Raw genomic sequence first — 14,370 nt, 5'->3', positions numbered from 1 at the left:
AGAAGGGAACACTGTGAAAGTAGTCTTTCAGCATTTTTAGAGTAGCATCCGTATTTCTAGGCAAACAGCCCCTCTGCTCACAGCCCCTCCGTCAGGAGCAGAGAACGTCAGAGAGAGTGAGAGAGACCGAGGAAAGCAAACAATCAAGCACCGCTCGGGAAGCACATCGCATATCATTGAGGAGTTTTATTTAATACGTAATACATGCTGTGATTGGGTAGCTTCTAAGCCATCTGCCAATAGCGTCCCTTGTATGAAATCAACTGGGCAAACAAACTGAGGAAGCATGTACCATAAATGAAAAGACCCATTGTCGGCAGAAATCCGTGAACCAGGGAAAAGTCCGTGATATATATTTAGATAAGCTTACATTTAAAATCCGCGATAGAGTGAAGCCGCGAAAGTCGAAGTGCGATATAGCGAGGGATCACTGTATACCTAAAAATTATTTTTTATATCTCATGTACCCTGTGTAGTTTGAAGCAATAGCTAACAAAAAAACGTAATCTCGTGTTTTCATGCAGAATAGAGATTAAGTTTTTGATAGAATACAAACCAGTGGTCACCAGTGCTGTCTAGTGGTTAATCCACATGTCAATCATCCAGTCAAATGCTCAAAATGCTCATGTGTAGTGGTTGTTGACAAAACATGCAAAGCGGATGCATTTTTTGCTAAAGTATTGTTAAAGAGATATTGTCGTGAAAATCTGCATTATAACCAGGAAATTCAAGACCCCATTGGAATGAGTTTTTGAAGTGAAGACCAAACAAAGAAGGGGAGATGCGGATCTTTAATACAAAAAGACTAGATAAACGACATGTGGATTATGTGACACGAGTAACATTCCTTTTTCCATGGATGTTTTTCAGATTGTTTACTGTTGTACAGAATTAGTTGTATTATGAGGGATGTTCAAAAGGTTTCCGCACTTTTTTAACTATTTATTAAGAATTTCCAAAACAAATTACATCACTTTTCTAAATAGCCACCTTCCTTTGCAATGCAAAGTGCATAGGCAGATCCAACACTCAAATTCAGCTCTCCTGCAACCTCTTCAATTGTTATTCTTCTGTTTTCATGAGTCGGTTCCAGGGTTCTTTCTTCATTCCTCATGGCTGTAGCTGGACACACCAGTAAGGCCATTTTCGAACATTTCAATCCACTCATAAATGTGTTTACGAGAGAGAACTTTATCCCCATACTGAGCACACATGCGCAGATGAATTTGTGCTCCCAGCGCACCTTCTGCCCACAAAAAGTGGTTCTCTTTAGTGCAGTTTCTTAGTTTCTGAGCCATCTTCACCATCTTATAGTAAACTTCAAGGGCAGCTGGCTTGCCAAACAGAACTAGTCACATGAACCTCTCAGACACGCCCAATCAACAACGGAAAATATAAAAGTGTGAAAACTTTTTCAAAGACCCTCCCTCGTGTATCATAAACTTTATTTCCATTTTCCAACTTTTTTATCTGCATTTTTTGAAATGATGAAATTAAAAAGTTTTTTCAGCCACTATTACAAACTACATTGGGAAAGTAACAAAAAAATATTATTTTTGGGTGGAGTATTGCTTTAGTGGAATTCAGTGGCGTAGCCAGAAATTTTTTTAGTAGGTGGGCATATATGAAACTAGGTGGGTGAATAAAATTTCACCCAGATAAGATGGTTTGTAGAGCTTTGACTATCAGTGGCCAAATAAGGACAAATTGAAAATTGATTGGGTGGGCGATTACCTTTTGCTACACTACTGGTGGAATTTGTTATTTGTTTCCACAATTTATGTCTGCTCTCATTTTGCTACATTAATGAGGGCAGTTCAAGAGAATGCTTAGTGGACTTCCTCTGTCATTCTTTTTCCCTGTTTTCTTTCTATTTTAATTTGATTTTATTAAAGTTGTAGTGTTAGTTAATCTGTTACCATAGTTATACTGCATTGGGTATACAAATCTCAAAAGCAGGGGTAATGTTTACAATGTTCCATCTGTTGGAACGAAAAATGCAATGCATTTCATTACTATATGCATTGCAAAATGTATTGCAACAGTTGTCACATCACAAATGTTAATACTGAATAAACCCACTAGAGTGTAATTACCAGATGGACCAAAATTGGTTGATATAATATAGATTATAGAGTTTAGCCAGTAGCCATATCACCTGAACCTCAGAACGGGTAATCCATCTGAAGCTAAGCATGTTTTGGCCTGGCCATCATTTGGATAGGAGACTATCTAGGAAAAATCTTTGGTTGCTGCTGGAAGAGGCATTATTTTGACCAGTAGAGGGCGCTTACCCTGTGGTACGTGTGGAGTGTGGATCCAAATGCCCGAGTGCAGTAACGGGGATGCTGTGCTGTAAAAATTTTGTGCTGTCCTTGGGATGAGATGTAAAAACCCAGCTTCTGATGCTCTGTGGTCATAAAAGGTCCTTTGGCATCTTTCGAAAAGAGTAGGGTGTTTCCTGATATTGTGGCTAAATTACTCACCACAGCCTGGTCATCCTGGCCCTCTAATCATCCCCTGTCCTTAATTGGTGCACTGCCTGTCTCACTACTTTATTACCTAATAGCTAATATGTTGTGACCCAACTAGCGCAAGAATGGCTGTCATAGCATTGTCCAGGTAGATGCCGAACGATGGTGGTGGTATACAGTAAGTGGCTTGCCACTCTCTAAATAACGAGCTTTGAGTAGTGAGATGCACGGTTATAAATGTTATGTTGTCTTTTTTATTCTTCTTCATATAGATATTATGCCATCTGGAAATAGTGATTCTTGTAACAGAGCAGCATTTCTGTGGTGTTTAGTTATTGTGTAATGGTTGTTGACTATTACATTTAATTAACAACACATTTTTAAGTGACTTTTTTTGTTTAGAAGGGTTTTTTATGAGGGGGTTGAATTAAGCCTACCGTATATACTCGCAGATAAGTTCTCCCGTGGATAAGTCAGGACTTGATTTTACAGTATAATTTCTGGTATTTTATAATGTCGATATTATAAGTTGAATGCAGAAAACTCACGCTATTGGTACAAGAGATTACAATATGCTAATGCCCACCTGAGAGAGTAATCATGGAGCACACAGTCTTTCTTTTCTATGTGGGTGCAGCAATGTGCTGTATCCCGCGCGTGTTCCTAACCTCTCTCTCTTTCTCTCTGTTTTGCCTACATGACCACACGGTTATACCCGAACTATTCCAAAGCAACATTTGCACTGATTTGTGTTTTTTGTATCTCACACTCTCATACACCTTTATCGTAAGAGCATCCCTTATCTACGATGGAGCGTTCGATCAGAAGAAAATATGAAGCTGGTTTTAAATGAAAAGTTGTTGAAGTGGTGAAAGAAATTGGTAACTGTGCTGCTGCGACAAAACTCGATGTGTCTGAGAAACTGATGTGAGATTAGAGGAGGCAAGATGATGTACAAAAAAAAAAAAATTAAGTCACATTTTTGAACGGGCATATACTTCGGGGTCTCATTTTATGATTGATTTTTTTGGGTTTCAAGACCCGACTTATACGTGAGTATATATGGTACTTTAATTTTGAATTTCAGTCCAGTATTGCTCATTTTATCATTTTAGTAGTACATCTAGAACGTTTAGATCATAAAATTGGAATGTTTGGATTATATTTTATAACTGGTACAGTGATCCGAGTTTGATGCTAAAGATAGTGTTTACTTACCTGTGATGTCATGCAGGGGGCTGGATTGGATCAGAGATTGGAAAGTCTATGGAGAGGTACGATCCTGGTGAGAATAAGTGGGAAATTGTTGGCAGCATGGCAGTTCCCCGCTACTATTTTGGCTGTTGCGAGTTACAAGGTAAGATGATATATCTTAAGTGTCGCTGTTACTGTTTGATTCCTTTGTCCGCTGGCCTGTACATGTCTTTTGAGTGCTTCTCCAAGGCTTTAGGATGATTCAGGCCTTCAAACTAACGAAGACTAACATCATGGATTTTCTGTTCACCCTGCTCTCCTGATATGCACCAGTTGATTAGGTGAGATCCAGCAGTGCTGTCCTCCTTGCCCTCCTATGCTTGAAGAATGCAACTCTTGGCTTTCATTTGACTGTATGTGCCCCCCTGCTGACCCAGTGCATGTAGATCTGACATATCTTGTAATGAAAGGTTTGTTGTCATTGTACACCTCACTGACAGCTCTTTTGCATATTTGGCTCAGTGCATGTTACACTGTAATGACAGGTGGAGAAGCAAGCTATCTTCAGACTCTCCTGTAGCTGTACTGTTTGCCCACCCATCCCACTTTCTTCTGAAATTTCCCAGTGCAATATACAGTTGTGCTTGAAAGTTTGTGAACCCGTTAGATTTTTCTATGTTTCTGCATAAATATGACCTAAAACATCATCAGAAGTCCTAAAAGTAGATAAAGAGAAACCAGTTAAACAAATGAGACAAAAATATTATACTTGGTCATTTATTTATTGAGGAAGATGATCGAATATTAGATATTTGTGAGTGGCAAAAGTATGTGACCCTTTGCTTTCAGTATCTGCTGTGACCCCCCTTACTAAACGTTTCCGGTAACTTCTGTTCATTCCTGCACACCGGCTTGGAGGAATTTTCGCCCATTCCTCCGTACAGAACAGCTTCAACTCTGGGATGTTGGTGGGTTTCCTCACATGAACTGCTCACTTCAGGTCCTTCCACAACATTTCGATTGGATTAAGGTCAGGACTTTGACTTGGCCATTCCAGAACATTCACTTTATTCTTCTTTAACCATTCTTCGGTAGAACGACTTGTGTGCTTAGGGTCGTTGTCTTGCTGCATGACCCACCTTCTCTTGAGATTCAGTTCATGGACAGATGTCCTGACATTTTCCTTTAGAATTCTCTGATATAATGCAGAATTCATTGTTCCATCAATGAAGGCAAGCCATCCTGGCCCAGATGCAGCACAACAGGCCCAAACCCTGATACTACCACCACCATGTTTCACAGATGGGATAAGGTTCTTAAGCTGGAATGCAGTGTTTTCCTTTCTCCAAACATACTGTAACGCTTTTCATTTAAACCAAAAAGTTCTATTTTGGTCTCATCCTTCCACAAAACATTCTTCCAATTGCCTTCTGGTTTGTCCACGTGATCTTTAGCAAACTGCAGACGAGCAGCAATGTTTTTTTGGAGAGCAGTGGCTTTCTCCTTGCAACCCTGCCATGCACACCATTGTTGTTCAGTGTTCTCCTGATGGTGGACTCATGAACATGAACATTAGCCAATGTGAGAGAGGCCTTCAGTTGGGGTCCTTTGTGACCTCGCCGACTATTACACGTGTGCCTTGCTCTTGGAGTGATCTTTGTTGGTCGACCACTCCTGGGGAGGGTAACAGTGGTCTTGAATTTCCTCCATTTGTACACAATCTGTCTGACTGTGGATTGGTGGAGTCCAAACTCTTTAGAGATGGCTTTGTAACCTTTTCCAGCCTGATGAGCATCAGCAACTCTTTTTGTGAGGTCCTCAGAAATCTCCTTTGTTCGTGCCATTATACACTTCCACAAACGTGTGTTGTGAAGAGCAGACTTTGATAGATCCTGTTCTTGAAATAACACAGGGTGCCCACTCACACCTGATTGGCATCCCACTGATTGAAAACACCAGACTTCAAACTAACTGATCATCTGTGAGGTTCACATACTTTTGCCACTCACAAATATGTAATATTCAATAATTTTCCTCAATAAATAAATGACCAAGTATAATATTTTTGTCTCATTTGTTTAACTGGTTTCTCTTTATCTACTTTTAGGACTTGAGTGAAAATCTGATGATGTTTTAGGTCGTATTTACTGTATGCAGAAATCTAGAAAATTCTAAAGGGTTCACAAACTTTCAAGCTGTATGATTTAGTAGAATTACCCTTCATTCTTGATTTTTGTCTTTCTAGGTTTCATTTATGTAGTAGGAGGGATTAGTGACGAAGGGATTGAGTTGCGCTCCGCAGAGGTGTACGATCCCATCTGTAAACGGTGGCGGTCCTTGCCCGTTATGTCCACAAGGAGAGCATATGTGGGTGTCGCCAGCCTCAATAACTGCATTTATGCTGTAGGGGGCTGGAATGAGGCTTTGGGCTCCCTTGAAACCGTGGAAAAATATTCACCGGAGGAGGTACTGGAGTTTGGAAATGTCTTGGTTCTTTTACAGATATGTTTCTAAGTAAAATAATTAGAAGCAGCATCAAATTGTTCAGAATTAATGTATTCCTGTTTTTCCTTTTTTTTTTTTATATATAAAATACTTGTTTAGGAGAAATGGACAGAGGTTTCCCCAATGGCAGTGCCTCGAGCAGGAGTTTCAGTAACTGCTGTCAATGGGCTCCTTTATGCTGTTGGTGGCCGAGCATCTACTGATTTTTCTGCTCCAGTCACCATGGATTCGGTGGAGATATACGATCCCCATCTGGATACCTGGACAGAAATCGGGAACATGATAACCAGCCGCTGTGATGGAGGTGTTGCTGTGCTGTGAATTTTTTCCGTCTGCCACCTGCTTCCCTCCAAAGACACAAGTGGAAAGCTTAATAAAGTCTTCGCTGTAGTCCATTACCCACTGGCAAGGATTATTGTGGGTCAGTTTGGCCCTGATGTGATCTCCTCGTTAGACTGCTGGACTTGTCAGGATGGCTGCTGGGCTGTAGCCAGGAGGTAGTGTTTAACTGCATACAGGTGGAGTGCTAGAACCTTGCTAAAGCTTTTCAGGTATTGCTTTCCAAACTGAGGATTATTCTAGCTTCTCAAGAGTGACATCACATTCAATGCTCTTGGGTTTTACTAGACAAAGAAAAGACTGAACTACAGAAATGAGATGTGCTTGGGCTGCTTATGTCTAGCTAGTCAGGTTCTGTTTCTGCTTTGTCCCCACATCCCCAAATCGGATGAGGTTTTGTTACGAGGTCTTTGTTTAATGCAGTGCAGTGTAATACTTCATTGTGTTGGTTCTGAGTACATTAAAGATATTTAGTTCAGTTTAATGAAGGGACGGGCTCACTGGAAGCATTTATTCAAACTGGTTTAGTTTGACAACAATCTGACCATTCCAACTCAAACAAGAAGGTTAAAAATCAGAAACCTAAAAGTGGCTGCTGCTGTCCTAACCCCCTTATTGTCTTTGTTTTTTTCTTGGATAGATGAAAAAAGTATTCATGTAGTCTTTGGCCTGCTTGGCTAGAGCCATCTAACCCTGGATTTGGCTGCAGAGGAAGGAGAATTTCAGAGGTTTTTGAGGCATCTGACATCAATGCTGGCGACCAACTGATAGAAATCTGTAATTTGACGTGTATTATCGTGCTTACAAAATTAACTGTTTGCTAATTGAAATGTTCTGTTTTGGAGTGTTTAAAGTCAGAAGAACACAGCGACATGGTGACACCTCAATTGGCAATGGTAGGGCCAGGGATTCCCAAGAGTTGCATCCCTATCTTCAAAGGAGTCGGTTGACTATTTCAGATTTGCAAGAGTAAATTCAATTCAATTGTATTGTTACAGGCAGAATTTTTGGTTTAGTAAAGTAAAACATTTCAGAGATAAACAGCATTTGAGATGGATTATTTGAACTTGTTGCTTTTTTACTTTCTCGTATACAAAGCATAGGGAAAGTGGTGTAATCGTTGAAAGATTCAATGTTGAGATTTAGATGAATCTCAACGTTTTAGATCTCCTTGACTTTCTCGTGTATGAAGAATAGGGAAAGTATTGCGATCGTCCAAAGACTCAATGTCGAGATTTAGATGAATCTCGACATTTTAGAACTCCCTGACTTTCTCGTATATGAAGAATAGGGAAAGTATTGGAATCGTCCAAAGATTCGATGTCGAGATTTTGATGAATCCCAACATTTTAGACCTCCCCGAGTCCGAAAATACAGTTTTTGGAATTATGTCTATGTGTCTGTCCGTGTGTGTGTATGTAAGCTTGATAACTTGAGTACGCTTTCACTTAGGTCAACCAAATTTTCCATACAACTATTGGGTACAAAGCGCAGATTTCTATCAACATTTGAGTTATTTCCACTACCTGGAAGAGGTACTTTACCTTTTATTCATGCAGCCAAATTTGATTTGATTTGTTGTTGATTGTTCTTTACTGTACATAATATAAAAATGTTATCATTTTCTTGCAGTTTACACTTTAAATATCCTTCCCCATATCTGAGTATACGAAAAAGCCTAGGGGAGACCACTCCCAATTTTTATCCTTGAAACCTTGAATCTGTGGCCTAATAGCAACAACTGGAATTGTGAATTTAGTGGATGTGTCCTGTCTGAGGATGCACTCTGCTTTCCACAATACTTGCTTATTAATTACAGTATCTATAAAAAGCATTTATTTCCACTTGGACTCTTCAAGTTTTAACGTTTTTACAAAAACTTAATCACAGTGGATATAAATTAGCATGTTTTGACACTGATCAAAAGAAAATGAAATTAACAGAAGTGAAAACATATCTATACAATAGATAAAATTTTTATTTATAGGGCACTTTACATTAGCAGTAAATCTCAAAGTACTACATAAAAAGTTTAAACAAATACAATGCAAGATAAAAACAGAGATAAAACAACAATAATTTTAGCATTTATGTTAATAAGCTTTTCTAAATAGAAAAATCTTTAGCTGTTTTTTAAAACAACCCACAGTCTGCTGTGTTCTCAGGCTCTCTGGCAGGCCATTCCAGTGTCGTGGAGCAGCGGCTGCAAAGGCTTGGCCACCCATTGTATGAAGTTTGGTCACAGGGGGGTGAAGGCGATGGGTATTTGTAAAACGGAGGTTTCTTGCAGTGGATTGTAGTATTAGGAGTTTTTTCAGATATTGTGGAACATTTCCATGGATACACTGGCGAGTGAGCAGATAGAGTTTGTATTCGATATGGAGGTGGACAGGGAGCCAATGAAGTGACCGAAGGATTGGTGAAATGTGTCCATATTTCCGCACCCTCATCAGGATTCTTGCAGCACTATTTTGAATTTGTTGGAGCTTTTGAAGGCTTTTGTTGGGGATCCCGCTGAGGAGTGCATTACAAAAATCCAGCCTGGATGAAACAAAGGCATGAACCAGTTTTTCAGCATCACAGAAGGAGAGGTAGGGATGGAGTTTGGCTATGTTTCAGACATGAAAGAATGCAATTTTACAAAGGTGATGGACATGTGCCTTAAATGTCAGATGGGAGTCTAACTTGACACCCAGATGGGTAACAGAAGGAGAGAGGGTAATGGTATGGTCAGAAAAGGAAATACAATTTACAGAGGAACGAAGTTGATGGGGGCTGCCAATTAAAAGAGCTTCAGTTTTAGTGCTTTTCATCTTGAGGAAGTTCTTGGACATCCAGTTCTCAGTCTCATCCAAGCAGGAGGAAAGAGTTGATGAAGTTGTAAGAGAAGTCGAATCCAGTCTCACATAGAGCTGCGTATCATAGGCATAACAGTGGAATGAAACTCCATGCTTGCGGATGATGTGGCCCAGGGGTAGCATATAGATATTAAAAAGGGTCGGCCCAAGGACTGATCCCTGTGGAACCCCACAGGTGACAGTGTGGGTACGAGATTTAGCGTCCCCCAGGGGCCACATGCTCAGCCCTATCAGTAAGAGAGGACTCAAACCACTCCAAATCAAAGCCAGAAAGTCCAATCATATAGTGAAGACGATGAAGGAGAATATTATGATCTACCGTATCAAATGCAGCTGTGAGGTCCAAGAGGATAAGCAGTGATGGAGAGCCCTGGTCAGCAGCCATCAGGTGGTCATTGGTGACTCTGACCAGGGCTGTCTCTGTACTGTGAGATGTTCGGAAACCAGATTGAAATTTTTCAAACTGAAGCTGGACCAAAACAACCTTAGACAAAAATGGAAGGTTGGAGATCAGATGATAGTTTGCTAACACTTCAGGATCCTTTTAAATGAGGTCTAATAATTGCGGTTTTCAAGGCCAGTGGGACTAAGCCGCTCTGGAGAGAGTGATTAATGATATCAGCAATGAGACGGCTTAAGTCTGATACATTAGCTTTTACCAGAGGAGTAGGAAAAGGGTCCAAAGAACACGTTGAAGGCCTCATCCTCTGTATGATGCCCTCAACTTCTTTAACTGTGGTACAGCGGAACTGGGAGAGGGAGCCCATTGGCTCTGATGTGGAAACGTCCAGCGATGGAGGGCTGGAGACAGACAATGAGGAGCAGATGATGTCTACCTTAGAGGTGAAATATTCAATGAAATTATTGCACTGCTCCTCTGTGGAATTATTACAGGCAAAGATACGAGGATTGAGTAAATGATTTATTACGGAAAAAAGTTGTTTGGAATTTCCAGGTCTGTTGTTCATTAAATTTGAATAATATTGAGATCTGGCAGTGGTCAGTGCTCTGGAGTGTTTTTTTTTTTGATGTTCCCGATAAGCTAGCTTGTGGACCGTTAAACTGGTTGCAACAAAACGCCGCTCAAGGGCTCGCCCAACTGCTTTCATCTGTCGAATCTCACTCGTGATTTAACTGGGGCATGGGTCTCAAGGATGTTCTGGAGCCCATTGTTGTAATGATCGACTAATTCATTGATAGAAGAAAGGTGTGGAGCAATAGAAAAGTTCTTAATGTCGGCATCTAAATCAGTCACATTTATGTTTTTCAAGTTCCTGAAGCGGATGCAGCGCTGTGGTTTAGAGTACATTGAATATGTGGGTAGATGCATTGAAACAATTTTGTGATCAGAAACACCCAGATCAAGTACTTGGAGGTCAGAGATGAGGACTGAGTCAGTGATAACTAAATCAAGGGTATGGCCCTTGTTGTGAGTAGGGACCTCGACAAGTTGCCTCTGGTTTAGACAGTCCAGGAGCTCGAAGAGCTGAGCAGCAGAATAATTAGAGGGTCTGTCCACATGAATGTTCAAGTCTCCAAGAATCAGTACATTTGATGATGAGAGCAGCTCATTCATTTCCGTAATGAAATCAGGGTCTTGTTTTAGTGGTCGGTAAATAAGAAGTATTGTTATAAAAAGTGGATGCTTGCAGTTTATTGCCAGGAATTCAAAAGTTGAGAATTTTGGAAGGGGGTGAAGTGATAATTGCAAACCTGTCCGATGGACTACAGCCAGACCACCGTCACGCCCAGAGCTGCAAGCGTTTTCGAGGTGGGTGTACCCAGGAAAACTGAGTATACCTCGGATTTATGCCAGGACTCAGTCAAACAAATAAAGCCTCTTGCGTTGAGCCACGGCATGTGGTTCGTTTATTTGACAGTATGTAGATCGAGGTAGTTACATGCATGGCATTCATAGTCTGAATCACAATCGGATTGTCTGATTGAGGGGGTGCAGTGAGTGTGTACGTCGGATGAGCCCAGAATTAGGGCAAAACATTTGTCGCGTACTCTTTGCATTATTTGACAGTAAAACTATTCAACCATTCTATGATCTGCTTCTCGCAACTGAAAGAGGGCACAGTGGCAGATGTTTGCAGGCTCGCAGACCAATCACAAGCGTTACCCATACAATCAGATTGTTACTCAGACTACGAATGCCATGAAAAAAAAAAAATATATATATATTTATATATATATATATTGTGACAAATGGGGGCACTATCGCTCCCTTGAACCTTTGTCCAAGACGCCAAACACCAGGTAAAAGTCCAAATAGTTGACTTTTATTAATCAACAGTGCACCAAGCACCCTCCTATCCACAATACTCATTAACAAGCACAATAATAAATCAATAATCACAGTCCTCCTCTCCCAGATGCGTTGCCATCCTTTCACCCAGCTCAGTTCGTCGTCTGGGAGTTCCCAGAGTACTTTTATAGTTCCTGACCCGGAAGTGTTCCAATCCCCGGCCCATGTGATCTCCTATCACTTCCGGGTCAGATCAAAAGTCCTTTTCTTCACCCCGGAAGCACGTCATTTCCCTTGTCCATGTGACTCGGACGTACTTCCGGGGCATAAGGCAAATAATCGTCTTTCCTCCCTGCAGCGTCTCCTAGTGGCCCCCATGGTATCCAGCAGGGCTGTGCATAAAGACTCCAATGTCCATGATGCCATGCTGGTCTTCGGGGCACCTCCATACTGCAGGGAGTGCTCCATCTGGCGGCCTGGGGGTATTGGCCGGCCATATTGCACAATATATATATATATATATATATATATATATATATATATATATATATATATATATATATTTATATATATTATTTTTAATGTAGGTAGATCATTTTAAAAGTAGTTCGCAAGCCGAAAAAGTGTGGGCACCCCTGCTTTAGATGGATTTTTGATTCCTTCTTTGTTATGGAGGGATATTTTGGACAAACATACATTAAAAAATGTGCAAATAAATAAAAAGTGCTTGAAATGTGAGCAAAAATAATGTGTCATGAAAAATGTTTTCTGTGGCCTATGTCATCTTGTCCATAATATTCCTCCAAATGCATTATGAAATTCGGCTTGAAATAAAACTGTCACTTTTGATTGTCAAAGTTGAGAGGGTGGGCTCTAGCACATACTGCGTTTTGATTGGTGAATTATTGACTTTTGTACTGTATATTGCTCGTGCCTAATTCAATATGTCAGTGCAGGAGGTGATCGTAAATGAGATAGCACAAGAATGAATTAGAGAAATGCTTACTACTGCCAATGAAATGGATTCTGCTGAAGTTCTCACATATTTACTTTATCAAGATACCATTAAACTGTCTTGGCTGTATTTTCATATGAATAGTATTGTTGCTAATGGCTATGACTGATTTTCTTAACTTATTCATACATGATTGCAAAGCCTCAATTTTAGCAGCAATTCTTTCAGTGTCCTAATGATCAACTAAAGAGGAGAGGCCAGTGTTGGGATGGCTGGTATCTCTCGTAAGTTTCTTTGCTCTGCTCGGACATTGCTTGGTGTGATATCCTGGAGGGTTACAGAGTTAACACCCTATGATGTGTTCATCTGACTACACCACTTTCTGCAGAGCCTTACTATTACCAAACCAGGCAGTAATACCTCCAGATGGGATACTTCTTCATGGTGGATTTATAGAAATTGTTCAGCATCTGGGCGGGCAACCTAAACGTCTCGAGTGTCAAAGTGTTGTTGAGTCCGGTGGTGTCCTACACAATCCAAAGGAAACTGGAAGAAACTCTGATATGAGGAGATCTGGCAGACCCAAAGTCATCAGCCAATCAGAAGACAAGTTTCTAGAGATCACCGGCTTGCCTGATTGGCTCCTCACAGCACAACAGCTTAACAGCGCAGGTCGATAAAAGCAAGTGTCAGTTTGTCCTGTGAAGAGGAGACATTTGTGTTGCAGGTTTGACAGGACGAGTGGCAGGAAGAAAGCCATTCCTTAAAGCAGGGGTCACCAAGTCCGGTCCTGGAGGACCACCATGGCTGCAGGTTTTCATTCTAACCCTTTTTTTGCTGCTAATTAATTTCTTCTGAATTTATTTTAATTGAATTGCTTTTTTTAAGATTTGTTCAATTTGAATTTCTTCTTCGTTCCTCTGAATTGCTTCATTTGCACCCAAACAAAAAATGAAATTTGAAGTGAGGGAGCCTACAGAAGACCACCTAAGTCAGGGCCTCAAACTCCAACCAGATGCTTAATGAGGTGCCAAGTCTTGTTGTTAATTAATCTCGTTCTTTAATTTTGTGGCTTTGTTGCTGCTCTCATTGTGCGGTACCAGACATTTTCTCTTTTCTAAGAGCACAGTTAAAATGTTTTGTGGACCTGAGCAGACTGGCATTCCTGAGACCTTTACCTTTCTTTATTTTCAGATATTGTATGATAGACACCAGTTGTTTGGGCTCATTTTGTATCTCATTATTGTTGGGTGGCTAATTAAGGAAAAAGAATCAATTAAGAGGTCTGAGTCTTCAAGAGCAGGTCAATTAAAATGAATTCAAAAGAAGTTGATTAGCAGGAAAAACAGGTCACTCATTAAGAAAAGGTTAGAATGAAAACCTGCAACCACGGTGGTCCTCCAGGACCAGAGTTGGCATCCCCTGCCTTAAAGGACAACACAGGCTGTGGACTACTGCAGACTAGAAGAAAGTCTTATGGACCAATGAATCCAAATCTGAAACCTTCAGTCCATCACGCAGGGTTTTTACAGGTCGCCGAGTTGGTGATGGTGATGGTTCTTCAGTGTGTGACACCAGCTGTCAACCATGGAGGAGGAAGTGTGATGATGGTCTGGAGGCAGAGTTGGTGACTGGCATTCTGAATCAAAAGGGTTTGATTTTTTGTTCTTTATTTTGCCTTATCCAATTTCTTGTGTTAGGAATTTGTTAGTTTTTCGCATACCCCTTGGGGTCAGAGTGCAGGGTCAGCCATTGTACCGCACCCCTGGAGCAATTACAAGTTAAGGGTCTTGC

At 40.7% G+C, this 14,370-nt stretch overlaps 1 protein-coding gene across 1 annotated transcript in view; it reads left to right on the top strand.

Moving 5' to 3' along the window:
* LOC120514839 (intracisternal A particle-promoted polypeptide) overlaps window positions 1-7,814 on the top strand; it is a 58,310-nt gene extending 50,496 nt beyond the window's left edge. The window contains exons 8-10 of the mRNA XM_039735437.1: window positions 3,709-3,831; window positions 5,914-6,134; window positions 6,273-7,814. Of these exons, the coding sequence (XP_039591371.1) occupies window positions 3,709-3,831; window positions 5,914-6,134; window positions 6,273-6,494 (566 nt within the window). The 3' untranslated portion in view covers window positions 6,495-7,814. The remainder of the gene's footprint in view (window positions 1-3,708; window positions 3,832-5,913; window positions 6,135-6,272) is intronic.
* Window positions 7,815-14,370: the final 6,556 nt, after the last annotated feature.

The sequence above is a fragment of the Polypterus senegalus genome, chromosome 14, assembly GCF_016835505.1.
Source record: "Polypterus senegalus isolate Bchr_013 chromosome 14, ASM1683550v1, whole genome shotgun sequence".
Taxonomy (NCBI): Eukaryota; Metazoa; Chordata; class Cladistia; order Polypteriformes; family Polypteridae; genus Polypterus; species Polypterus senegalus.
This window is presented reverse-complemented; position numbering and strand designations above follow the sequence as displayed.